At 43.8% G+C, this 27,931-nt stretch overlaps 1 protein-coding gene, 1 non-coding gene and 1 pseudogene across 11 annotated transcripts in view; all 3 read left to right on the top strand.

The window, feature by feature from the left end:
• Window positions 1-335: 335 nt before the first annotated feature.
• LOC102136569 (heterogeneous nuclear ribonucleoprotein A1-like) lies at window positions 336-1,666 on the top strand (annotated as a pseudogene).
• A 4,278-nt stretch (window positions 1,667-5,944) lies between these two features.
• LOC123570132 (small nucleolar RNA SNORA81) lies at window positions 5,945-6,114 on the top strand. Its single transcript, XR_006694134.2, has one exon. It is a non-coding gene; the product is annotated as a small nucleolar RNA SNORA81 (small nucleolar RNA).
• A 4,225-nt stretch (window positions 6,115-10,339) lies between these two features.
• Window positions 10,340-27,931, top strand: part of ABHD3 (abhydrolase domain containing 3, phospholipase) — a 46,917-nt gene continuing 29,325 nt past the window's right edge. For 5 of the 10 annotated variants that reach the window (XR_006693904.3, XR_010582905.2, XM_065534035.2 and 2 more), the window contains exons 1-4: window positions 10,340-10,615; window positions 11,349-11,512; window positions 12,618-12,800; window positions 24,059-24,104. Coding sequence is in view for 3 of the 10 variants with exons in the window: in XM_065534035.2 (XP_065390107.1) it covers window positions 10,454-10,615; window positions 11,349-11,512; window positions 12,618-12,800; window positions 24,059-24,104 (555 nt within the window). In the remaining 7 variants the exon portion in view is untranslated. Of the gene's footprint in view, window positions 10,616-11,348; window positions 11,513-12,617; window positions 12,801-24,058; window positions 24,105-25,828; window positions 25,844-27,931 lie in introns of those variants that run through there. The other 5 variants (XR_012427269.1, XR_012427268.1, XM_074022742.1 and 2 more) reach the window with 2 other exon arrangements.

A 27,931-nucleotide genomic window follows, 5' to 3' on the forward strand; every position in this document is an offset into this window, starting at 1 on the left:
AAAGTGCTGGGATTACAGGCTTGAGCCACCGCGCCCGGCCTTTTTGTGTTTTTTTAATTGGATTTTTGTTTTATAGATCCTGTAAGATTTATGCTTTAAAGAGATTCTATTTTGATGTGTTTCCAGTATTTGTTTCAAGATTTAGAGCTCCTTTTAGCAGTTCTTGTAGTGCTGGTTTGGTAGTTGCAAATTTTCGCAGCATTTGTTTGTCTGAAAAAGACTGCATCTTTCCTTCATTTATGAAGCTTAGTTTTGCTGGACACGAAATTCTTGGCTGATAATTGTTTTGTTTAAAGAGGCCAAAGATAAGGACTCGATCTCTTCCAGCTTATACGGTTTCTGCTGAGAAATCTGCTGTTAATCTGATAGGTTTTCCTTTATAGGTTACCTGGTGCTTTTCCCTCATAGCTCTTAAGATTCTTTACTCAGAGATACGTTCGTCAGCTTGCTGCTTTCTGCCTGTGGACACCGCCAAAGAAGCATCGTTAAAGTCTCTCTTCTCCCTGCCCTCATGTCTAAGTCAGAGTCTCCTAAAGAGCCCGAACAGCTGAGGAAGCTCTTCATTGGAGGGTTGAGCTTTGAAACAACCGATGAGAGCCTGAGGAGCAATTTTGAGCAATGATGAACGCTCACGGATTGTGTAGTAATGAGAGATCCAAACACCAAACGTTCCAGGGGCTTTGGATTTGTCACATATGCCACTGTGGAGGAGGTGGATGCAGCTATGAATGCAAGGCCACACAAGGTAGATGGAAGAGTTGTGGAACCAAAGAGAGCTGTCTCAAGAGAAGATTCTCAAAGACCAGGTGCCCACTTAACTGTGAAAAACATATTTGTTGGTGGCATTAAAGAAGACACTGAAGAATATCACCTAAGAGATTATTTTGAGGAGTATGGAAAAATTGAAGTGATTGAAATCATGACTGACCAAGGCAGTGGCAAGCAAAGGGGCTTTGCCTTTGTAACCTTTGAGGACCATGACTCCGTGGATAAGATTGTCATTCAGAAATACCATACTGTGAATGGCCACAACTGTGAAGTTAGGAAAGTCCTGTCAAAGCAAGGGATGGCTAGTGCTTCATTCAGCCAAAGAGGTCGAAGTGGTTCTGGAAACTTTGGTGGTGGTTGTGGAGGTGGTTTTGGTGGGAATGACAACTTTGGTCATGGAGGAAACTTCAGTGGTCGTGGTGGCTTTGGTGGCAGCCATGGTGGTGATGGATATGGTGGCAGTGGGGATGGCTATAATGGATTTGGTAATGATGGAAGCAATTTTGGAGGTGGTGGAAGCTACAGTGGTTTTGGCAATTACAACAATTAGTCTTCAAATTTTGGACCCATGAAGGGAGGAAATTTTGGAGGCAGAAGCTCTTGCCCCTATGGCAGTGGAGGCCAATACTTGGCAAAACCATGAAACCAAGGTGGCTATGGCGGTTCCAGCGGCAGCAGTAGCTATGGCAGTGGCAGAAGATTTTAATTAGGAAACAAAGCTTAGCAGGAGAGGAGAGCCAGAGAAGTGACAGGGAAGCTACAGGTTACAACACATTTGTGAACTCAGCCAAGCACAGTAGTGGCAGGGCCTAGCTGCTACAAAGAAGACATGTTTTAGACAAATACTCATGTGTATGGGCAAAAAACTAGAGGACTGTATTTGTGACTAATTGTATAACAGGTTATTTTAGCTTCTGTTCTGTGGAAAGTGTAAAACATTCCAACAAAGGGTTTTAATGTAGATTTTTTTCTTTTTTTGCACCCATGCTGTCGATTGCTAAATGTAATAGTCTGATCATAACGCTGAATAAATGTCTTTCTAAGAAAGAAAAAAAAAAATTATTTCCACCTTCTTAACTTTAGGTAACCTGATGACAATGTGCCTAGGCAATGATCTTTTTGCGATGAATTTCCCAGGTGTTCTTTGTGCTTCTTGTATCTGGATGTTCAGGTCTCTAACAAGGCCAGGGAAGTTTTCCTTGATTATTCCCCCAAGTATGTTTCCCAAACTTTTAGATTTCTCTTCTTCCTTAGGAACACCAATTATTCTTAAGTTTGGTCATTTAATGTAAGCCCAGATTTCTTAGAGGCTTTGTTCATATTTTCTTATTCTTTATTCTTTGCTTTGGTTGGATTGAGTTAATTGGAAAACCTTGTCTTTGAGCTCTGAAGTTCTGTCTTCCGCTTGTTCAACTCCATTGCTGAGACTTTCCAGGGCATTTTGCATTTCTCTAAGTGCGTCCATTGTTTCCTGAAGTTTTGATTGTTTTTTATTTATGATATCTATTTCATTGACGATTTCTCCCCTCATTTCTTGTATCTTTTTTTTTTTTTTTTAATTTCCTTAAAATGGGTTTCACCTTTTTCTGGTACCTCCTTGATTAGCTTAATAACTGACCTTCTGAATTCTTTTTCAGGTGAATCAGGGATTTCTTCTTGGTTTGAAGCCATTGCTGCTGAGCTAGTGTGGTTTTTTTAGAGGTGTTAAAGAACTTTGTTTTGTCATATTACCAGAGTTGGTTTTCTGGTTCCCATGACAGAGTCATGGTAGACTCTGTCAGAGGGAAAGTCTAGGGATGAAGGCTGTTGTTCAGATTACTTTGTCCCACAGGGTGTTCCCTTGATGTAGTACTCTCCCCCTTTTCCTAGGGATGTGGCTTCCTGAGAGCCAAGCTGTAGTGACTGTTATCTCTCTTCTGGATCTAGCCACCCAGCAAGTCTACCAGGCTCTAGGCTGGTACTGTGGTTGTCTGTACAGAGTCCTCTGATATGAGCCGTCTGTGGGTCTCTCAGCTGTGGATACCAGCACACTATTTGCGGTGTCCTACAGGAGCAATCCACTTTCTCCAGAGGGTTCGTGGGTTCTCTCAGCTTTCTGATTTATTCCTGAGTAGTTCTGGAGCAAAAGATCACGAAGCAAGACTCCACACACTGCTGTCCAAGTGGCAGCTGCAATCTAGTCCTGTCTCCTGTCTGCCATGATCCTCCATGATGATCCCCCCAATTTACTGCCTTTTCATGAGCTAGGGCCAAAGCTCTGCAATTCTCATCATCTTGTCTTTTAAGCTACCAACATTGAGATAATGAGGACACACAGCTATTTTTCCTCTCCAGTAGCAGCTGATGGAGCAGAAAGCTCCTGATCAGGTATTTCAATATGAGCAGCCTCACAGCGTGCTGGTTCCAGAGTAATAGGACTTCTTACATGGCTGTTGGTTTCCCTAGAGTGCATGTTGTGAAAAGCCAACTTGGAAACCACAAGACTTATCACCCAGTTTCAGAAATTTCAGTGTCATTTCCAACTCCTTTTATTGGTAAAGCAGATCAGAAGACCAAACCAGATTCAGCATGGGAGGAGACTATGCAAGAGAGTTGTAGTGCACTGGAAGGCCAACATTGAGACTAACTACCATGGTCCCAGGAGAAGGAGACTCCTGGAGAAGAAAGAAGCTGTGGAGACAGAGATGGGGGAACTAATTCCAATATACTGAGCAGAAGTGGGTCTTTCAGAAATTATGCAGTGTGGAGGTCTGTAGATCTACCTGGTTCACACTACCTGTTCCCCATGACCTATCCTCCCTACTCCCAGCATGAAACTCATATATTCACCACCAAGAGATCTAGCATTTGTGCACTTTCTGCAAAGGGGACATTTGCAATGAAACTCCCAGTCCAACAATCCAAAACTCTGCTAATCTCTCCCTCTCTAGTCTGTTATGTAGGCAGGGAGGAGGAGGAGGAGGCACCTAGAGTGATGGCTTTGGGTGATTTGGCCAGCTCAGACATTTCTTACTAAACCCTGGAGATCAGTGTAGATGTGCAGCTTTTGGTACTTGACTCCTCTGTGCATGGATATGAACTGCATTCAGCAATTCCACAGAAGGAGGGAAAGCAGTACCTGACACCTTGTTACACTGGGCAAATTCACAGCTGCAAACAAGCCTGCATGATAGCTCTGTTTGTGCTCGTATTAAATATTTTCTCCAAATTTCATCATGTAAGGAATGTGACTTAATGAATTTCCTGTGTAATAAAAAAAAAATGGAAACTGGCACCTGGTGTGGTGGCTCACACCTCTCATCCCAGCACTTTGGGAGGCCGAAGTGGGTGGATCACTTGAGGTCAGGAGTTCAAGACCAGCCTGGCCAACATGGTGAAACTCCATCTCTACTAAAAATACAAAAGAAAAAAAAAAGGAGAGGGGTGCAGGCACGGTAACTCATGCCTGTACTCCTAGCAGTTTGGGAGGCCCCAGTGGCAGGATTTCTTGAGCTCAGGAGTTCAACATAATGAGACCTTGTCTTAATTAAGCTTTTTTTTTTTTTTTTTGAGACAGAGTCTTGCCCTCTCGCCCAGGCTGGAGTGTAGTGGCGCCATCTCAGCTCACAGCAACCTCTGCTGCCTGGGTTGAAGCGATTCTCCTGCCTAACCCTCCCGAGTAGCTGGGAGTTATAAAAAACTTTAATTTTAATTTTAATTAATTAAATTTTTTTGAGACAGAGTCTCGCTCTGTCACCCAGGCTGGAGTGCAATGGCATGGTCTCGGCTCACTGCAACCTCAGCCTCCCAGGTTCAAGCGATTCTCCTGCCTCAGTCTCCCAAGTACCTGGGATTACAAGCACCCACCACCACACTTGGCTAATTTTTGTATTTTTAGTCGAGACAAGGTTTCACCATGTTGGCCAGGCTGGTCTCAAACTGCTGACCTCGTGATCCGCCCTCCTCAGTGTCCCAAAGTGCTGGGATTACAGGCGTGAGCCACCGCACCCGGCCAGAAATCTTTAATTTATTAAACATATTCCAGATGGGTTTAGTGGCTCAGGCTTGTAATCCCAGCACTTTGGGAGGCCGAGATGGGGGGATTGCTTGAGGCCAGGAGTTCAAGACCAGCCAGGGCAACATAGCAAGACCCTGTCTCTATGAAAACAAAAACAAAAACAAAAACAAAAAAATAAGCTGAGCATGGTAATGCACACCTGTAGTCCAGCTACTCAGGAGGCTGAGGGGAGAATTGCTTGAGCCCGAGACCGATTCAAGGCTACAGCAAGAGGGGTTCACACCACTGTACCCCAGTCTGGGTGAGAAAGCAAGACCCGATCTCAAAAAATAATAATAATAAATATAAAATAGTCCTATAATAGATACATTTGTGGGCAAAAAAAAATGAGCCATTAATATTTATTAATCTTTAAATGTTTTTGTAGGACCCTTTTATATTATCTATTAGGTTTCTATTGCTGCATAACAAATTACCACAAACTTAGCAGCTTCAAACAACACATTTCTTATCTGGCAGTTCCCATGGGTCACAGGTCCAGGCACAACTTAACTGGATCCTCTAATCAGGGGTTCACAAGGCTGAAGTTAAAATGTTGGCCATGCTGTATTTTCATCTGAAGATGTGACTGGGAAAGAATCTCCTTCCACACTCATTCAGGTTGTCGTCAGAATTCATTTCCTTGCAGTTGCAGGACTGAGGACTCCAGTGTTTTGCGGTTGTCTGATGGAGGCCACCCATAGATCCCAGAGGCTGCCTACGGTTCGCTGCTGTGCGACTCTCTCCCGGGCAGCTCACATGGCTGCTTCCTCAAGGCTGAAAGGACAGTCTAGCTTCCGTCTGCTAAGGAGTCTTATATAACACAGTGTAATCACAGGAGTGTTGACATCCCATTACCTTTGCTATCTCTATTGTATTGGTTGGAAGTGAATCACAGGTCCTCTCTATACTCCAAGACAAGGGCACCAGGAGGCAGAGATCACTGGGGTCTCCTTAGGGTCTGCCTGCCACACATTCTCTATGCAATTCTGATTTCTCCTTTGACATACAAATAGAGTTAGAAAAAAAAATGATAAAGAGCTTCATGAGCATTTTATACCAACCTATAAAGGTCAACTGTGCTGCTTCAGGTCTGTTGCTTCAACTACAGACTTGATCAGGATTTTTAAAAATAAACATAACTTCCTGTATAAGCACTGTGCTAAAATCGCAGAAACTAGGACCGTATCTTGGTTTTTGTGATAATGCTAGCAGAGTACACTCAAGAATAAACATAACGGCATTGGATTGTAAAGACTAGGGTGAGGCCAGGCGCAGTGGCTCACACCTGTAATCCCAGCACTTTAGGAGGGCAAGGCAGGAGGATTGCTTGAGCCCAGGAGTTCGAGACCAGCCTGGGCAACACAGAGAGACCCAATCTCTACAAAAAAGAAAAAACGTAGCTAGACATGGTGGCATGGGCCTGTGGTCCCAGCTACTTGGGAGGCTGAGGCAGGAGGATCACTCGAGCCTAGGAGGTTGAGGCTGCAGTAAGCCATAATCACACTATGGCATGCCAGCCTGAGTGACAGAGCAAGACCTTGTCAAAAAAGAGAGAGAGAGAGAGAGAAGGAAGGAAGGAAGGAAGGAAGGAAGGAAGGAAGGAAGGAAGGAAGGAAGGAAGGAAGGGAAAAGAAAGGAAGATTGGCCGGGCGCGGTGGCTCAAGCCTGTAATCCCAGCACTTTGGGAGGCCGAGACGGGCGGATCACAAGGTCAGGAGATCGAGACCAGCCTGGCTAATACGGTGAAACCCCGTCTCTACTAAAAAAATACAAAAAACTAGCCGGGTGAGGTGGCGGGCGCCTGTAGTCCCAGCTACTCGGGAGGCTGAGGCAGGAGAATGGCGTAGACCCGGGAGGCGGAGCTTGCAGTGAGCTGAGATGCGGCCACTGCACTCCAGCCTGGGCGACAGAGCGAGACTCTGTCTCAAAAAAAAAAAAAAAAAAAAAAAAAAAGAAAGGAAGATTATGATACCAAAGTGACACAAGTCGTGAGCTCTTGTGAGGAAAGTCATTGGCTTTGTAATTACCAAAACAGGTTTTGGAAGCACCCAGTCTTTGGTTCAAACCCCACTCATTTGCTGTGCAAACTTATTTCACTTGTTATTTGCTTCCATCTTCAGATCCTTGCACATGCAGTTCAATCGGCCTATACAAACTCTTTACCTTCATCTCTTATCTACGTCTTCGCTCACATCTCTCAGGAAGTCTTTTCTGATCTTCCCTAGACTGTTGGGTGTGGCTAAGTTGCTCCATTACATGCTTGAAGTAAACAAACATTTGCATTCTTATTGACTGCCCAGCATCTGAACCTTCATCTGTGTTTGGGGACTCTTCACCAAATGAAGCAGCATCCATGCCCCACCACAGACACTGAAAATGCCAGATATTTGTTTTCCTACCTCCACAGCAGGGAGGAAGCTGAGATACAACCTAGACTGCACCAGTCAGTTCCATTCACAACAGACTTTGAATAAATAAGGATACAGTGAAATTAAGAAGCAGGGATAATCCATTGTAGTGAGGGGGCAGAGGTGGTAACACCCTGTTTCCAGAGGCAACAGTGTCAGGGATTTAGAACACAGCCTCGTGCCCAGTGTAGTTGGTCTGGATGCCAAATCCATGGAGTGTAGCCTAGAGAGAGCAGGAGTATTGTCATCACAGGACCAGCACCATGACTTTTAAAGGCCTTGTTCCTAACTTCCAAGCCTTGTTCTCTGGCCCTTCTGGAGTTTCATCAGCTACTAAATGCCATTGTAATAAATTTCCTTTCTGCATATGGTAAGCCCAAATTGATTTTTGCTGTTTGTTACTAAGAATCCTGTGTGCCTGCTGCATCTGGAACCACCCCCGACACCACACTTTTTGTAATGTAATTGCTTACTCCTCTGTTGCCACACTAGACTCTAAGTTTTATTATCATTGGATCCTCAGTGCCCTGTAATCACCCAAGAAGAAACTGGTTGAGTGAATGAATGAAACTATTATTATCGGGAATAATAGTTTCTTGTTTTTTTCTTTTTTCTTTTTTTTTTTTTTTGAGACAGAGTTTCTCTCTGTCGCCCAGGCTGGAGTACAGTGGCATTATCTCGGCTCACTGGAACCTCCGCCTTCCCAGGTTCAAGCGATTCTCCCATCTCAGCCTCCCGAGTAGCTGAGATTACAAGTGCCTGCCACCATGCCCAGCTAATTTCCTTGTATTTTTAGTAGAGATGCGGTTTCACTATGTTGGTCAGGCTGGTCTTGAACTCCTGACCTCAAGTCATTCAACTGCCTTGGCCTCCCAAAGTGCTGGGATTACAGGCATGAGCCACCACACCCAGCCAAAATAGTAGTTCTAAAGAAAGATGGTGAATGTTTTTCTAACAGGAAAGAAACTTGGACAACCTCCATCTCAATCATCTCATTTTACAAAGGAACTGAGGCCCCCAAAGAATAAATGATTTGCCTAAGTTTAGTGGATGAGTTCACAGCTGTTTTTTACTCCCAGGTCAGTAAACTTTCTACACATCATGATGCCTATAAAATGTTATCGGCATCAATGTTTGTGTCTCCCACCTCCACCTTCATATGTTGCAGCCCTAGCCCCTCAAGGTGACGGTATTAGGAGACATGGCCTTTGGGAAGTAGTTAGGTTTAGGCGACATCATGAGGACAGGGACCCTATGATGGAATTGGTACCTGTGAAAGAAGAGGAAGACACATCAGAGCTTCCTTTATCCACCATGGGAAGACACAGCAAAAGAGAAGCCATCTGCAAGGCAAAAGAGGGCCCTCACCAAAATCCAACCACATCGGCACCCTGATCCCAGACTTCCAGCCTCCAGAACAGTGAGAAATAAATGTATGTTTAAGTCACCTGGGCTATGGTATTTTGATATAGTGCCCAAGCTCAGACAAACATTTTATTTGATGATATTTTCACTTTAAGCTTAAACTTGGCCAGGCGCAGTAGCTCATGCCTGTAATCCCAGCACTTTAGGAAGCCGAGGCGGGTAAATCACCTGAGGTTAGGAGTTCAAGACCAACATGGTGAAACCTCATCTCTACTAAAAATACAAGATTAGCCAGGTGTGGTGGTGCATTCCTATAATCCCAGCTACTTAGGAGGCTGAGGCAGGAGAATCGCTTGAACCCGGGAGGCACAGGTTGCAGTGAGCCGAGATCTCGCCATTGCACTCCAGCCTGGGCAACAAGAGTGAAACTCCGTCTCAAAAAAAAAACAACAAACAAACAAACAAACAAACAAACAACAGAGCAAACTTAAACTGAAATATACATGCATTTATTGGTAGATAGTGCAGAAGGCAGGTTCAGGGGTTATGAATGCTAGGAAGTTTCAAGGATGGCAACCAGAATATGCATTCACGTTTGCTATGTGCGCCCAGGTGTGAGAGCCAGAGCATGAAAATTACTTCTGCTCACGGGGAGTCCACTACATACACTATTTTGTCCTCTTGGGAACTCTATAAAGTCGAAATTGTTATGCTACAGATTATTAAAACAAGAAAAAAACAGGGTCAGTAAAGGTAATTGAATTATTTTGCGTGCTGCAGCCAACCACCAAGTTGCAATGACCAAATCAAAACCAAATAAATTGCTCACTTCTGGCCCATCTCATGTCCCCATCTAAGTTACATCATTAATTTAAAATCCTGTGACATTTTTCATAATCTAGACAGGACTTTCCCTTCTTTCGTCTGTTTAAGTCTTGCCACTCTTCCTACCTCTCAGAGGGAGGAGTTCATAATAATAGGCATAGGCTATTAAATCTTCTAACCATTTCAGATATCCGTAAGTACACTGACTTATCATATTGCCATAAATAAGCCTAGGAAACCCTACTTCATAAACGGTTCCTTGTCCCTACATTAGGTAATCGGTGTGAATTTCCGTAAGTCTCTAAATTCAAAGCATTAATGAACTACAAATAGGCTTTTAACAATTGAATCCCGGTTACTATTCTAGATCTTTTCATTTATTTTCAGAGACCACTTCTCATTTAAGTGGCACTTAGCAACTAAAAAGATTCACAGAGTGATTCAAAGTCGAGTATGATGTCCTCACTGTTGAACGTTCATAGAATATTTTTTCTCTTTCCATAGTCTTGAGGACCAACGCAAACGTCTAGGGGATGTGGGATTCTTATCTGCTAACATATCTTTGGCATTAACTCCCCAAATCTTTGAATGCAAGGCACACTTCCATGGCACTCTAAACCTCTAGTTTAGGGACACCCGCCGCAGAGCGGAATCATTCAAGGTCACTGGGGCAGCAGGTGCGGGACCTTAACCGGCGCTGCCTGGCCCGTCTCCATCTCCGAAGTCGGCTCAGTTCTCCGCCCACTCTTGGGGGCTCAACGTCGCCGACCGCGACCTCGCTTGGAGACCCCGATCCGCCCGCCCTCCCGGTGGCCGGTCTTGGAACCGCGCTTCTGGAAGGTTCCTGAGTGGCTGGCAGTGGGGGCGGCTCCGGGAAGCCGGGGCGGAGCCGGCGGCGGTCGGAGCTTCAGGCTACGCCTCCCTGGGCCGCTCCGCCCCGCAGGAGACGCTGTAGTCGGCGGTAGGCGGTGGCGCCGCGCCCGCTCTCGCCCGCTCGCCGGCCGGCTCTCCTCCAGCCGCAGCACCGGCGGGCCGCGCTCCGGGGGTCATGCAGCGCCTGGCCATGGACCTGCGGATGTTGTCCCGGGAGCTCTCCCTCTACCTGGAGCACCAAGTCCGGGTGGGGTTCTTTGGCTCGGGGGTGGGCTTATCCCTCATTCTGGGCTTCAGCGTCGCTTATGCCTGCTACTACCTGAGCAGCATTGCCAAGGTGAGCCGGGGGTGGCGCAGGGCCGCGGGCTGCTGCCGGGAGCGAGGGTCGCAGGCGCAGTGCGAGGCTGTGCGGCCAGGGAAAGTCGGCAGCCCAGAGGACAGGCGGCGAGCTGCTCCTGAGCGGCCGCCAGGAGCGCGAGCGGGAAATCCGACAGTCCCCGCCCATTCGCCCGCTCCCTGGGGGGTCCCGGCCGGGCGGTCCTGGGAACGCAGCCTGGACCCTGCTGACCTCCGCGCTGCGGCGCTGCCGGGTCGCTGATGGCGAAGCCGGCGGCGCACTCGGGAATGCCGTGGCGCTTTTGAAAATGACTCCCGGCAGGGCATGGTTGCTCACGCCTGTAATCTCAGTACTTTGGGAGCCCAAGGCGGGTGGATCACTTAAGGCCAAGAGTTCGAGACCAGCCTGACCAAAACGGTGAAACCCCGTTAAAATTACAAAAAATTAGCCCGGCGTGGTGTCGGACGCCTGCAATCCCAGCTACTCGGGAGGCTGAGGCAGGAGAATCCCCTGAACCCGGGAGGCGGAAGTAAAAACAAACAAACAGTTGCCTTCCCCTCGGGGCATTGGCGAAACCCCCGTTTCAGTCCTGTGTGAATTCTTTGCGTCAGCCCTCCAGAAAGAGATGTAATCGGAGGGAGCGCGCGCGCGAGCGACAAGTCTTTACCGGTTTCTGGTTTACGGTTGGCAGAAACTTTGCTCTGGGCCCTTCTCATACTGCTTTTCCCTTCAGAAACCCCAGTTAGTGACGGGGGGTGAGAGTTTCAGCCGCTTCCTTCAAGACCACTGTCCCGTGGTGACAGAAACGTACTACCCGACGGTCTGGTGCTGGGAGAGTCGAGGACAGACCCTGCTTAGACCTTTCATCACTTCGAAGCCCCCGGTGCAGTACAGGAAGTAAGTGAATTTCCGTTTTCAGTCATTTCTGCAAAATCACAGTTTTTTGTTTGTTTGTTTGTTTGCTTATTCCCAGTTCTTGGTTAATAGAATCTCTGCATTAGGAAGTATATAGAACAGAAAGAGGGAATGAAAATGGAGGGTATGTCCCCGGCTCCACCCCCAGCTGCAGGAAAATACTCAGGTATTTGCCTCCTGGTCCCCGCCCTAACCCCCGACCTGATGTAAATAGTTTATTTTTAGGATGAGAGAAGTGTTTGGGGATTACTGTCTTGCAGTTTGTCATACATCTGTCAAAAAGACCCAGATCCTTTGATGATCTGCATTCATTCATTGATATGTAGCAGATACTGGGGTGGGGGTGGGGCGAGAAGGATGCCTCTTAATTTGGGTTTTGGGCCATTGATTGGTGTAAAATGACTTCCTATTGACAGGCAAATGGGATCTTGATGATAATAGCCCTTGATGTGTTAAAGATACGGTCCAGGATTTATCAGGAACCAGATTCAAATGGTGCCTGTTATTAATTTCCCTTAGTCATCTATCCTTCTGGAGTTTATTTTGTTGCCTGGAACTTGCACTGTTTGTTTGGGAAAATTCTGTAAGTTTATAAATACTGTGTGAGAAATACTTTAAATTATTTCAGAAGAAAATCTTGAAGTATACTATACAGTATACTGTTCTGTATTATTGACTGCATTATTGAGTCCAAAGAGCTAGAGCAGTGGTCAGAGATTAGATCAGCATTTTACTTATTCAGACTTCCCTGTCGCTTTAGTTGAGTGACCTCAATCAAACAAGAGTTGAATGCTGGGTGTTACAGAGCAGTGAGTAAGTATTCATTTATCTTAATAATTCGCAGTTCATCTTTATATACGACCTTGTACGGAGGTTGCTGGAAATACTTGATGGTACTAATCTTCATAAAATCCTTCTAATGAAAGAAAATGATATGTAGATCGAGATATGGGTATGTGTTCATGAATGCTGGAAAAATGTTATTTTTCGATGACCAAATAATGTCATGTGTTTAGAATTAAAACAGAAACTTAAGACATGACTTAAAACATGTAAATAGTAATGTCTTCTGAATTTTTCCTTTCAGTGAACTTATTAAAACTGCAGATGGAGGACAGATTTCACTGGACTGGTTTGATAATGATAACAGTATGCGTTATATGGATGCCAGCACGAGACCTACTATCTTATTGTTGCCTGGCCTCACTGGAACAAGCAAGGAGTCATATATCCTTCATATGATCCATCTTAGTGAAGAATTAGGATACAGGTACCAGTAAAAGATTTCTTTTTTTTCACTTGATCCATTCCAAATGAAGTACAAATATATCTACATGTTTGTTTCGGAAATACTTAGTACTTCTTGCGTAGAAAAGCAGTCCCTTAAGTTATTATTTTTCTCTGCATTCTTTTTTTCCTTTTTTTTCAGGAAGAGGCATAACTGAATCATCTCACAGGGGATGTCACTTAGCATAGTAGGCACCTTGCAGATTTAGGCTGAATTAATGAATGAAATTAGACTCATCAGAGCATTGACTGAGCCCTGCCCCCCACCCCCACCCCAATGGAGAGAGTGTTATGGAGGGAGAACAGCAATTACAAACCCCTGAGAGAGTACACAGGGGCCCTCATGGCACATTCTGGGGCCTGGATTCACTAATCTTGTCGCCCTGGCTCAGCTCCCAAGTGCAAAAAATATTCAGAATCAGTTTGTAGATCATCCCTATTTATCAAAGATGATCTCTGCCTCTTCTGACCACCTAAGTTTGCAGGTGCACTTGGCTAGTCTCCAGTTGATGATGCCACAGCTTTTCTGAGTAATCATTATTAAGCTCAGTCACCAGGTACAATTTAATTTTTTTGCAAGTGATTTAGCAACTTTAAGTTTCAAGTTCAGCTCTAGAATCTTCAAGTAGAGTCATTATAAAAGGTACTGCTTTTTTGTGCTGCAGAATTTTTTTTTTAGCTGATGGTAATTATTGTAATGGAACACTCTGTGAGTTGTATTTAAAGCAGAGTTGTATTTTTTGTTAAACTTGAAACACTTGTGTGAAAAGCTGATGGTACGTTTACCTTAAAAAAATAATTTTAGGCTGGGCACAGTGGCTCATGCCTGTAATCCCAGCACTTTGGAAGGCCAAAGCCAGTGGATTGCTTGAGCCCAGGAGTTCAAGACCAGCCTGGGCAACATGGTGAGACCTAGTCTCTACAAAAATTAGCCGGGCATGGTGGCATGCACCTATAGTTCCAGCTACTGACAAGGCTGAGGTAGGACAATCAACTGGGCCCAGGAGGTAGAGCCTGCAATGAACTATGATCATGCCACTGGACTCCAGCCTGGATGACAGAGTGATAACTTGGGCAAAAAAAAAAAGAAAAGAAGAACATTTTGATGTTTGATATAAAGGGGAAAATTCCATAATAGCTAACTCAATTTTAACAAGTTAATTCTGGGCCGGGCGCGGTGGCTCAAGCCTGTAATCCCAGCACTTTGGGAGGCCGAGACGGGCGGATCACAAGGTCAGGAGATCGAGACCATCCTGGCTAACACGGTGAAACCCCGTCTCTACTAAAAAATACAAAAACTAGCCGGGCAAGGTGGCAGACGCCTGTAGTCCCAGCTACTCGGGAGGCTGAGGTAGGAGAATGGCGTGAACCCGGGAGGCGGAGCTTGCAGTGAGCTGAGATCCGGCCACTGCACTCCAGCCTGGGCGACAAAGCGAGACTCTGTCTCAACAACAACAAAAAAAAGAAACAAAAAAAAAAAACAAGTTAATTCTGATCTTTTATAAATAATAGCCTGTTTTGTCCATGAAGTAACATTCTCTCAAGAACTAGGATATGAAGTTCAAGAATTATATTCAAGAAATTGGCTTAGCAGTAGTAGGAATTCATCATCATTCCATGTTTAAGCACCATACAGTTAGATGTGAGGCTTGGTTCCTTTTTTTTTTATGAGACCGCATCTGGCTCTGTTGCCTAGCATGGAGCGCAGTGGCATGATCATGGTTCACTGCAGTCTCTTACAGGCGTGAGTCAATGTTCCCGGCCTGGTTCCTTTTTTTTTTTTTTTTTTTTGGCTAAAAGTCATCCTCAGAAGGTACAGAAGATCATAAAGCCTTTTGTACATATTTAAATTACTGCTTCTAGATTTGGCCTGAGCTGTCTCCCAAGACTTAGAACTGCTTTTAAAAAACAATGTGGGCTGGGGGCTGTGGCTCACACCTGTTTAATAACAGCACTTTGGGAGGCCGAGGTGGGTGGATCACTTGAGGTCAGGAGTTCAAGACCAACTTGGCCAACATGGTGAAACCCCATCTCTACTAAAAACACAAAAATTAGCCAGGTGTGATGGCGGGCACCTGTAATCTCAGCTACTCAGGAGGCTGAGGCAGGAGAATTGCTTGAACCTGGGAGGCAGAGGGTGCAGTGAGCCGAGATCGTGCCACTGCACTCCAGCCTGGGCAACAAGAGCAAAACTCTGTCTCAAAAAAGATAAATAAATAATAAAAATAAAATAAAAAAAAAATTGGGGCCCGGTATGGTGGCTCACACCTGTAATCCCAGCACTTTGGAAGGCTGAGGTGGGCTGATTACAAGGTCAGGAGTCCGAGACCAGTCTGACCAACATGGTGAAACCCTGTTTCTACTAAAAATACAAAAAAAATTAGCCAGGCATGGTGGTGCATGCTTATAATCCCAACTGCTTGGGAGGCTGAGGCAGGAGAATTGCTTGAACTTGGGAGACAGAGGTTGCAGTGAGCCAAGATTGTGTCACTGCACTCCAGCCTGGGTGACAGAGTGAGACTCTGTCTCAAAAAAATAAATGAATAAATAAAACAATGTGGTTGAAACTCCAAGGACTGAGTCTCATAAGCCCTGGAGTTGCCAGTGCACATACCTTTTGTCCGTTGCTTTTAAAGGTTGCCAGATTTTGGCCGGGTGCAGCGGCTCACGCCTGTAATCCCAGCACTTTGGGAGGCTGAGGCGTGTGGATCACAAGGTCAGGAGTTCGAGGCCAGCCTGGCCAACATAGTGAAACCCCATCTGTACTAAAAATACAAAAATTAGCCAGGCATGGTGGTGCATGCCTGTAGTCCCAGCTACTCAGGAGGCTGAGGGAGAATCGCTTGAACCCGGGAGGCGGAGGTTGCGGTGAGCCAAGATTGCGCAATTGCACTCCAGCCTGGGCAACAGGAGCGAAACTCTGTCTCAAAAAAATTTTTTTAAATTACAAAAGCAGAAACTGCAGGGCCTCTTGAGACCCAGGCTGAGAACTCCCACAGTGCTACTGGTCAAAGCAAGTCACATGGTCAGCCCAGAGTCAACGAGTAGGGAAATAGACTCTGCCTCTTGAAAGGAAGAGCTTCAAAATGTTTTTGCAACCACCACAGAAAGCCAGGCAGTTTTAAAGACCGCTAAGAATAAAAATAGATCTGGAAGTTTGGCACAAGGCTGAGTTGAGTCTTTAGGTACCAAAATGATCTAAGTCATTGGTACTGTAGCATGGGATCTAGCAGATAACAGGGCTTGTGAAAAGCTGTGTAATATGAAGGAACGTGCTTGGGCTTTGGAGTCAAGCTGGATTCAGATGTTGGAACTGCCACTTTCTAAGGGACCCTGGACAGTTAATTTAACATTCCTCATCACAGTATTCTCACCTACTTCACAGGGTTGTTAGAATGTGTAAAGTAGGCAGGGTGCAGGGGCCCATGCCTGTAATCCCAGCAGTTTGCGAGGCTGCGATGGGTGGATAGCTTGAGGTTAGGAGTTCGAAACCAGCCTGGTCAACATGGTGAAACTCCATTTACCAGGCATAGTGGCGTGCACATGTAATCGCAGCTACTCAGGAATCTAAGACACGAGAGTCACTTGAACTTGGGGAGTGGAGGTTGCAGTGAGCTGAGATTGTGCCACTGCACTCCAGCTTGGGAGACAAAGCAAGACTCCATCTCAAAAAAAAAATAAGTGTAAAGTACTTGGTGGGGTGCCCTGCACAAAGTGGGTCTTTAGAAAATGTTTATGTCATCCAGGCGCAGTGGCTCACGTCTGTAATCCCAGCAGTCTGGGAGGCCAAGGTGGGTGGATCACCTGAGGTCAGAAGTTAGAGATCAGCCTGACCCACATGGCGAAACCCATCTCTACTAAAAATACAAAGAAAAATTAGCTGGGTGTGGTGGTGGGCACCTGTAATCCCAGCTACTTGGGAGGCTGAGGCAGAAGAACTGCTTGAACCTGGGAGGCGGAGGTTACAATGGGCCCAGATGGTTGAACCCGGGAGATGGAGGTTGCAGTGAACTACTACACTCCAGCTTGGATGACAGAGCAAGACTCTGTCTTAAAAAACAAAACGTTTATGTCTCCTTCTCTCATCTTCTATTCCCTGGCCAGGGTAGAAAATGTTTTATAGGCTGGGTGCAGTGGCTTATGCCTATAATCCCAGCACTTTGGGAGGCCGAGGTGGGCAGATCCCCTCTGGTCAGGAGTTCAAGACCAGCCTGGCCAACAGGGTGAAACCCCGTCTCTACTAAAACTACAAAAAATTAGCTGGATGTGGTGGCGGGTGCCTGTAATCCCAGCTACTCGGGAGGCTGAGGCAGGATAATCGCTTGAACCCGGAGGCGGAGGTTGCAGTGAGCTGAGATCGCACCATTGCACTCCAGGCTGGGAGACAGAGCGAAACTCCGTCTCAAAAAAAAAAAAGAAAATATTTTATAATTCAAAAGAACGAGTACAAGCAAATCTACCTCTTGGGATACAGAAACATGTAGTTTCCTTGTGGGAGTACATAGATGTTACCATGTCTGCTATACATGAGTGTTTCAGTATCTTCAGTATGAATGTCCCTGAAGCACAGGGAGCACTTGCCATCCTGTCCCAGTTACTATCTTGTGTAGAGGTTGAAGGTTTAGGGAGAGTCATGAAGTATGTTAGGTCACCAGGGAACTGTCAGTTATTTACTGATGAGATATGAGATATGATATATGATTTAGACATTGGAGAGAACCTAACTCCCAGCATATGGTCAAAGGAGACATAGTGGTTTATTGTTGATGTTAAACCATTGCTTTTTTCCCTCTACCTGAAAACTGACAAAAAACAAAGCACTTTTCTGTTAAGGTTCTTTAATTCAAACTTCAGGATGGATGGGTTAGAAACTAGGCTTAAGTTTGTTTAAGATAATTGTGAGCAAAGGCTTTACTGTGTAAGTTAAAGGTAAATAGAATGAAGCTAGGCCTGGTGGCTCAGGCCTGTAATCTCAGCACCCTGGGAAGCCGAGGCAGGTGGATCACTTGAGGTCAGGAGTTTGAGACAAGCCTGGCCAACATGGCAAAACCTTGTCTCTACTAAAAATACAAAAAATTAGCCAGGCATCATGGCATGCGCCTGTAATTGCAGCTACCTCAGAGGCTGAGGCAGGAGAATCACTTGAACCCGGGAGGTGGAGGTTGCAGTGAGCCAAGATCACACCACTGTACTCCAGCTTGGGCAAGAGTGAAACTCTGTCTCAATTTTTAAAAAAAGGGTAAATACGCTGGGCATGTTAGCTCACGCCTATAATCCCAGCACTTCAGGAGTCCGAGGCGGGTTGATCACAAGGTCAGGAGTTCGAGACCAGCCTGGCCAATATGGTGACACCTGTCTCCACTAAAATACAAAAATTAGCCAGGCGTGGTGGTGCATGCCTGTGGTCCCAGCTACTCGGGAGGGTGAGGCAGAAGAATCACTTGAACCCGGGTTGCAGAGGTTGCAGTGAGCTGAGATCGCGCCATTGTACTCCAGCCAGGGATCTTTACTATTTTTCAAGTCCTAACGCAAGATCTGTCTACCTTTTATGAAGCCTTTCTTAATCAATTTTGCCCATCCTGACCTCATAGGGTTTTATTGTCTATACTACTTCTTGGACATTGAATCTTATACTGTCTTGTTTTATTACTTTGGTTGTAGTCATTCAACTGAAAATATGGTGCATATCTTTTCAATCTAACTAGATTGTACCCTCCTTGAGGCCAGGAACCTTATGTTGATATTTTGTTTCTCTACTACAGGCTCTAACGCAATCTTCAGTAAATATTATTGAATGAATAAATGAGTTATTCCAATGTTAATATTCATGTAAAGTTCTTAGAACGTGATCTGGCGCATAGTAAACACTAGTAAACACTATCTGTTGTTATAGATAATAAATATATAGAAAATAAATAAATACATAAAAATTATAATTTATTACCTGAAATCAGAATCATATGACTAGCTGATCCCTGAATGTTCCTCTCATTCTACGCTTTGCTGATTATCATTTCTATTGTTACACTCAAAGATTTGGGGAATCTTAGAACTGAAATATTTCAGATTGCCTGATAAAATTACAGATACGGAAACTAGGCCTAGACAGGTACTCAAAACCCATGTAAGTTTCGTTGCTTTTCTTAGGTGCCCAAGCTCAGAGTCTGCTACTTTTTTTGTTGTTTTTGTTCTTTGAGACAGGCTCTCCTTCTGTCACCCAGGCCGGAGTGCAATGGTGTGATCACAGCACCGCAACCTTGACCTCCAGGGTTCAAGCCTGAGCAGATTTGAGGCTCTCTGGTCCATCTCACTGTGACAGTGGTTCTCATCCTAGGGGCAGTTTTTCCCCCAGGGAACATTTGGCAATGTCTGGAGACATTTTTGGTTGTTATGCCTGGGGCATGTGCTACTGGCATCTAGTTGGTAGAGGCCAGAGATGCTGCTGAGTATCCTATAATGCACAGGACAGCACTGCTACAAATAATTATTTGGGCCAAAATGTCCATAGTACTAAAGACTGAGAAACTCTGTGCTATAGGTAGTCTTTTCCTTTTATTTAACCTTCATTAGAGGGCAGCCACCTGCTTCCCTAGTTAATGGGTTATCTTGTCACAGAAAGTTCTTCTTACCAGATTTGTTCTTTATTTGATATTTCTTTTCTTTATATTTTGAGGAAAACATTTATATAGTTCAAATATGTAGGAAAAATAAGCTTTGCAGAACAATTTCCCTCATATACATGCCCTTTAGAATTGTTTGAGGTAACTGTAAAAATTAATTGGAGATAGCTGTTACAGAAGCTTAACAGAGGTAGCCAGGTGTGGTAGCTCACGCCTGTAATCCCAGCACTTTGGGAGGCCGAGGCAGGTGGATCATGACATCAGGAGATCAAGACCATCCTGGCTAACACGATGAAACCCCGTCTCTACTAAAAAATACAAAAAAGCAGCTGGATGTGGTGGCGGGCACCTGTAGTCCCAGCTACTCGGGAGGCTGAGGCAGGAGAATGGCTTGAACCCGGGAGGTGGAGCTTGCAGTGAGCTGAGATTGCGCCACTGCACTCCAGCCGGAGTGACAGAGCAAGACTCTGTCTCAAAAACAAAACAAAAACATACATGTGCATGTGTCTTTATAGCAGCATGATTTATAATCCTTTGGGTATATACCCAGTAATGGGATGGCTGGGTCAAATGGTATTTCTAGTTCTAGATCCATTCATAATAGCAAAGACTTGGAACCAACCCAAATGTCCATCAGTGACAGACTGGATTAAGAAAATGTGGCACATATACACCATGGAATACTATGCAGCCATAAAAAAGGATGAGTTCATGTCCTTTGTAGGGACATGGATGCAGCTGGAAACCATCATTCTCAGCAAACTGTCGCAAGAACAGAAAACCAAACACCGTGTGTTCTCACTCATAGGTGGGAATTGAACAATGAGATCACTTGGACACAGGAAGGGGAACATCACATACCGGGGCCTGTTGTGGGGTTGGGGGAGGGGCGAAGGATAGCATTAGGAGATATACCTAATGTAAATGACGAGTTAATGGGTGCAGCACACCAACATGGCACATGTATACATACGTAACAAACCTGTGTTGTGCACATGTACCCTAGAACATAAAGTATAATACAATAAAAAATAAAATAAAAAAAACAACAAAAAAAAAAACAACAAAAAAACAGAGGCTGGGCACAGTGGCTCATACCTGTAATCCCAGAACTTTAGGAGGCTGAGACAGGAGGATTGTTTTGAGCTCACGAGTTCGAGACCAGCCTGGGCAACATAGGGAGACCCCATCTCTACAAAAAAATTTAAAAATTAGCCAGGCATGGTGGCGTGCGCCTGTAGTCCTAGCTACTCAGGAAGCTGAGAATCACATGAACCTAGGAGGTTGAGGCTGCAGTGAGCCATGATTGTGCCACTGCACTCCAGCCTGGACAACAGTGAGACCTTATCTCTAAAGAAAAAAAAGAAGAGATTAACAGACCTCTCAGTGCCTTAGGAATAGTACTTTGACAGCCAACTCTTTTAGCTCAGTGTTCCCTGATGACTGTCAGGGTAGCAGAGGGGTTAAATGACAAGAGCTGGTTGCTCATTCCCAGCTGGAGTGGGAGAAAGGGCAGAATGGCAGCCTTCTTTCTAAAAGCTGTCCTCTGTAGCTGCTTTGCTCCCTCATTCTTCCTTATCTCGCTGCCCCATGTCCGAGGCTTGAAGTATACAATGATGACTGCTACTGATTGAACATTGTTAGGAACAAAGCCCTATGGAGTGGTCAGTACAATTCCTCCTCTAGCAAGAGCTACCAGAACTACGATCCACTTTCCAAAGTTGCCTGAAGGAAAACGCAAATATCCCAGTCTGCAGTTTAGAAGAAAATCCCAGATGTGTAGGCTGCTTTTTCATGAGTTTGCGGATCATCTTTTTCTTTCCCCTCACTAGTGCTCTTGCCTTCTCTCACTGGCAGTCACATGATAACATCTTGCTCCAGAAGCCATTTTAATCCTTATTTAATGTTTGTACTCTAAAGTGATTCTTTTCTGAATGACTGGGAGCTTCAAGTTTCAAGGTCATAATTAACTTTAGCACTGGTTCCTGTGTGATTTAGGTGCTTATGCAAGTAAATACAAATGGCCAACTGAAATTTTATTTATATCAAGACATCTTGCCATTGTTTTTAACAAGAAAAGATAAAGGAGTCACTGAGCCTACTCTGACTTTTCTGAATGTATTTATAGTTTATTTAAGATTTCTCTGGCCGGGCGTGGTGATGCATGCCTATAATCCCAGCAATTGGGAGGCCAAGACAGGAGGATCGCTTGAGCCCAGGAGTTAGAGACCAACCTGGGCAACGTGGTGAGATCCTGTTTTTACAAGTAACTTTTAACAATCACCCAGGCTGGCTGGGCACGGTGGCTCACGCCTGTAATCCCAACCCTTTGGGAGGCCGAGGGGAGACAGATCACTTGAGATTAGGAGTTCTAGAACAACCTGGCTAACATGGTGAAATCCCATCTCTACTAAAAGTACAAAAATTAGCTGGGCGTGGTGGCACACGCCTGTAATCCCAGCTACTCCGGAGGCTGAGGCAGGAGAATCACTTGAATCTGGGAGATGGAGGTTGCAATGAGCCAAGATCATGCCACTGCACTCCAGCCTGGGTGACAGAGTGAGACTCTGTCTCAAAAAAAGAAAAAAAAAGAAAAAAATTAACTGGACCATGGTGGTGTGCACCTGTGGTCCCAGCTACTCAGCAAGCTGAGGCAGGAGGATTGCCTGAGCATGAGAGGCTGAGGCTGCAGTGATCTGTGACTGCGCCACTGCACTCCAGCCTGAGTGACAGAGTGAGACCATGTCTCAAAAAAAAAAAAAAAAGATTTCTCTTAGGTGAGTCAGTAAAATGTAGTATTTCTAGCTTTCAATCAAATAGGATTTCTGAGGTTTCTAAACATTTCTCTTCTTTCAACTGGGCCTAATAAAATTTTCTATATGACTTTTCAGTTGCAAGAAAATTCCTTTGCAAGAACATAGCCTGCATACCACATTAAATGAAGGTGGTGTGCCTTGAGATCTAACCTTCCTGAGAAGAGAGTCAGAGTTGTGTATGTTCTATACAGCAGTCGGTTCATCGGTGCTTAGAACTTATACAGTGCTCAGCAGTACCCTGCAAGAAGAGATTTGGAATCTCAGATGGCCTTGATTGGTTGGATAGGTAATCAGACAAAAACAAAATGAATTTTAATTGTTATGAATATAGACCCACTAAATCAGTGAGAACCTGTGTAAACACAAATCAGGATTTTGTCTAAGGATGGTAAAAATACATATCTGGGGCTGTGGCTGCCTGAAAGTTAAATGAGAGTTAAATATTTTAAATACTAAATAACTTTTGAAACCAGCATGACACTACAACTACCATTATTTTTTTTTTATTTTTTTATTTTTTTTTGAGACTGAGTCTGGCTCTGTCGCCCAGGCTGGAGTGCAGTGGCGGGATCTCAGCTCACTGCAAGCTCCGCCTCCCGGGTTTACGCCATTCTCCTGCCTCAGCCTCCCGAGTAGCTGGGACCACAGGCGCCCGCCACTTCGCCCGGCTAGTTTTTTGTATTTTTTAGTAGAGATGGGGTTTCACCGTGTTAGTCAGGATGGTCTCGATCTCCTGACCTCGTGATCCGCCCGTCTCGGCCTCCCAAAGTGCTGGGATTACAGGCTTGAGCCACCGCGCCCGGCCACAACTACCATTATTACTAATAGCTAACTTTCACCGAGTACTTACTTCAGCCAACATTGACCTAAACCCTTTACATTGATCTGAGCCCATTTACCCAGGAGATGCAAACAGGATCAGAGAAAGCACAAGATCATCTTTCCTCCCTAGGTCAACTGAACAGTAAGCAGTAGCATAACAGGGCCCATCCCACCAGCTCAGGTGCCAGGCTGTTTGCAGCTCTACCTGTGATGCTTATACCTCATGTAAAATTCTGGCGTCCATGTTTTCTGAGCCTTAAGGAAACAAGAGCTGTTTCTTAGGATATAAATAGATACGTGTGAATGTTACAAATTTAATGGGTAGAAGATATATATTTTTTCTTTGTTTAAAGCAAAAACATGGCCAGGCACAGTAGCTCACGCCTGTAATCCCAACACTTTGGGAGGCGGAGGTAGGTAGATCACTTGAGGTCAGGAGTTCAAGACCAGCCTGGTCAACATAGTGAAACCCCATCTCTACTAAAAATACAGAAAAATTAGCCAGGCATGGTGGCAGGCACCTGTAATCCCAACCACTAAGGAGGCTGAGGCAGGAGAATCGCTTCAACCCCAGGAGGCGGAGGTTATAGTGAGCCAAAATCACGCCATTGCACTCCAGCCTGGGTGACAAGAGCGAGACTCCATCTCAAAAAAGCAAAAACATTTAAATTTGACTTGTATTTAGAATTGTTTTAAAAACACTTATTGGAGGTCCACATATGTGCATAGGAAGAAATATTCTAATCTTGGTAGGAAACATTAACATCACTTTAGTATACAATTTTCTAATTTGAACCCACATGTGGAATTTAGAGAACTGGAATTTTATTTTAGCGCATTTAGATGAAATTGTCAAACATTATACCTGTAAGGCAGATTTTTAAAATCTTTTAGTGCTGTAAATCAGTGTCAGTAAGATTAATATTATATCATGAGCAAGAATCATGTGTAGAAATAACAAAAATTGCTTTCCTGGTTTTTAGATGTGTGGTTTTTAACAACAGAGGAGTGGCGGGGGAGAATCTCTTGGTAAGTAAATTTAAAAGACAACAGTCTTAACTTTTTAAAGAATCATTTATAGTTTTATAACAAAAAAGCATATTCTTTTTATTTAAAATAACTCTTTGTTTACATAAACAATACAAATTTATCATACAAAAATACAGATGTGGAAAAAAAGGAAATTTACAAGACCCATAATTACATAACCAGGGAAATTCCCTTAGTCTATGTTCATTCAGATTTCATATATAAATAGAATTTATGTAATATATTTCTATTTTTATAAAATTTAAGATTCTATTTTGTAACTAAACTTTTGTATTTACTACATTTTAACATCAATAATTATTCATCTACATCATTTTTTTTCTACCCTCTCAACCCAGCTTTTCCTGACTCTGGGAAGAACTGGGAAGATAAGGCCTCATTTTTAGTGCAAAACACATTTTCTTTAAAAATTAACCAATGCAAAACAAATTAACTAATACAGTGATTTTTTTTTCCACTTACGAAATTTACATTTGTTATGAAACAATTTTGTATGTTATATTTGTGTTTTGCCAGCTGAAGTTTACATGGTGGAAATGTTATTGAAACCTTTTAAAATTTATACCAGGTCTTTTTTCCCCCCATCTAATTCTGAGGTTTTGCTAGGATAGATCTTTCACCTCTTAGAAAATCACTGTATCTGATGTTTAAATCCGTGAGTTGGAATGAGAAATATTCCACTCGCTAAAATTTTCTTCAGCTTTTTAACTTTTTACAATCTCAGCAGGTCAAAGGCAATTCTACTAGGATTGAAAGAAACATTTTGGGGGTCATTGATAGAGAATGACATTAAGACTATAAATAATTAAGTCATGCTGGAAATAAAAATTTACAGTCAGGTCACAAATGTCAACACTTTATAAGAACTTGGGAAGAAAAAACCTCTTGTACTTTGCTTTACAGTGACTTAGGCACTGGAGGAAATGAAGATCAATACGATTTCGAAAGCAAAAGTAACAGAGTGTTATGGTCTCACTTAAGTGCCTTGTAATAAATAGTTTGATGTGAAGGTTCACATTTCCTCATTCAGTCCAGCCCTTTAGGAACCTCGTAGACAGATAGTACTCTAAAGGGGAAAGATTTGAATGTGTCACTGTGGCCCTGGCCCAGACAAATCGTTTTTGTCTGCTGTGCATTCTTCTAGGACACAAAGCGGGGGAAGACATGGTCTGAGGCTCTCAAGGAAATAATGTGCTGCAAAGCCGAGCTCGTTAGTTCTTTATGAAGTGAGGGACAAAGATCTGTTCATTCAGCAAAGCCGTGGTGTGTGCCTGTTAAATAAGACACTGTGCAAGGCAATAGGGTGAAGATATACATATTAATGAGACACAGCCCTGATCTTTAGGAGCTCAAACTTTAGTTGTGGGAGAGAAAGTCAAGTCCATAAAAATATACACAGTGCTAAGTGTAACAGTAGCCTTTGTTAAGGCTACAGAGCACAAAGGGAAAGAGTAACAAAGTGCCTTGGGGAGGTGGGAGAACTTAGAGAGGAGGTAGCATTCTGAGTTGGATCTTGAAGGCTGTGATATTGAACCTCCAAAGGGGAGAGAGAGGCTCAGCGCAAAGACCAAGGTATTATAAAGTGCATGCAATAGCAACTACTTACTATGGCTGGATGATGATGATAATTTTATCTAATATTTATGTAATCTGTAGAATGTATCAGTTATGTCTTTTCCTATTTAATCTTCAGAAATAGAAACAGCCCAATGATTTAGGTAAGTATAGCCCCCATTATCCCCCATTTCCTTTTGGAGACAGGGTCTTGCCCTGTTGCCCAGGCTGGAGTGTAGTGGCACAATCACGGCTCACTGTAGCCTCAACCTCCTGGGCTCAAGTAATCCTTCCATCTCAGCTTCCCAAGTAGGTGGAACCAGAGGTGTGTGCCACCATGCCTGGCTGATTTTTTATTTATTTGTTTTTTGTTTGTTATTGTTGTTGTTTGTAGAGATGGGGTCTCACTCTGTTGCCCAGGCTGCTCTTAAACTCCTGGGCTCAAGCGATGCTCCCACAGTGCTGAGATTCCAGGTGTGAGCCATTGCACCTGGCCCTGTCCTGCGTTTTACAGATAAAGAAAACAAGACACTGGTAGGTTAGGAACTTACCCCTCCCAATCAATGGCAGAGCCAGGATTCAGACCCAGATGATCTAACTATGTGCTTATGTTCTTGACCATTATGCTTTATGCTTTCTTACTATTCTGGAAGTGGCAGGAATTTTTCTAGAAGGGTAGGGCCAGATTTTGAAGAATCACATGTAGAATCCTAAGAAACCTGGTAGTGAATCATTGATATTTTGAAGCAAGGGCATAATTTGATCATGGTCATGTTTTAGAAAGAGAACCATGGCAGTGGTGTGTAGGAAAGAAAGAGATGGAGGGGAAGGAGGCTGGAGGCTGGAGGCTGGGAGGCCAGTTAGAAAGCAGTTACTACAGACCTACATGGAGTTTGGAGTTTGAAAGCAGATGGAAGGGGAATAAAGAAGAAAGAACAAAAATGAGTAGTATTCATGGGGAAGAAAATAGTGTTAGCTGTATTGTGGGAAGTAAAGACAAGGGAGTCAAAGGTAATATTTCTAGCTTGGCTGGCTGATGGAAGATGCTGGTATTTGAAATAGGAAATTTAGAAGAATTTGTGAGATTATGATGTAACAAAGATAACAGAGTCCGTTTTAGATGGTTAGGGTGCTTTTAGATCATCTCGCTGGAAATTTTTAGTAAGTTTGTGGATGTACTGGACTGGCTTTCAGGAGAAAATAGGCAGGCAAGAGAGAGACAGACTGAGATCAGTGTGCAAGTAGAAGCTCAAGAGTAGTTGACATTAGTTAGGGCATGTGTAGAGTAAAAGGGGAGATTGATGGTTAGAAGCTTAAGAAACAACAGGCTGGGAGTGGTGGTTCACACCTGCAGTCCCAACACTTTGGGAGGCCCAGGTGGGAGGATCACTTGAGCCCAGAAGTTGAAGATCGGCCTGGGCAACATATTGAAACCCTGTCTCAAATATATATGTGTGTGTATATATATGATATATATATAAGATATATTGTGTATATATATTATATATAAATATATTGCATATATTATATGTTATATATTAAATATATAATATATAGTATATATTATATTATATATAATATATTGTGTATATTATATATTATATATATATTTTAAAAAGAAAAAAACAAATAGGAAGGAGAGAGAAAAAGAGAAGGATGCTTTAAAAACATTCTCTCCTTAGCATTTAAAGTTAATTAGAAATTTGCTTTGAAATAGTATAGCAACCCAGTAATTTTCAGCCCTTAAGCTTTAATTGTATTTTTGAAAAACCTCCAAGAAGAATTCACTGAGTTCTAAGTAAGACAAGAGTAGCTGGGTCTCTGGAGTCTTACACAGTATGTCAGTTTTGATTAACTAGTACCCCCCAGCAGATATGTGTCTCAGAATAGCTAATAACACACTAAGCTGTTAGAGTTACAGTCTGGCAGGCAGCTTGGGTTTGTGTAGCAGAAAGGACCTTGGACTCAGTAAGAAGTCCCAAGTTCAAGTTCTGTTGTCACCACTAACCAGCTATAAGTGGTAAAGTACAAGTCAAATAACCTTTCTGTTTCTCTTTTTCTTAACTGAAATATGATAATAATGTGTACTTGCCACCTCACAAGGTTGTTTCAAGTTCACGTGAAATAATAAACATGAGGCTGAGCACGGTGGCTCACACCTGTAATCCCAGCACTTTAGGAGGCTGAGGTGGGCGGATCACTTGAGGCCAGGAGTTCGAGATCAGCCTGGCCAATATGGTAAAACCCCGTCT

The sequence above is a fragment of the Macaca fascicularis genome, chromosome 18 (genome assembly GCF_037993035.2).
Source record: "Macaca fascicularis isolate 582-1 chromosome 18, T2T-MFA8v1.1".
Lineage (NCBI taxonomy): Eukaryota > Metazoa > Chordata > Mammalia > Primates > Cercopithecidae > Macaca > Macaca fascicularis.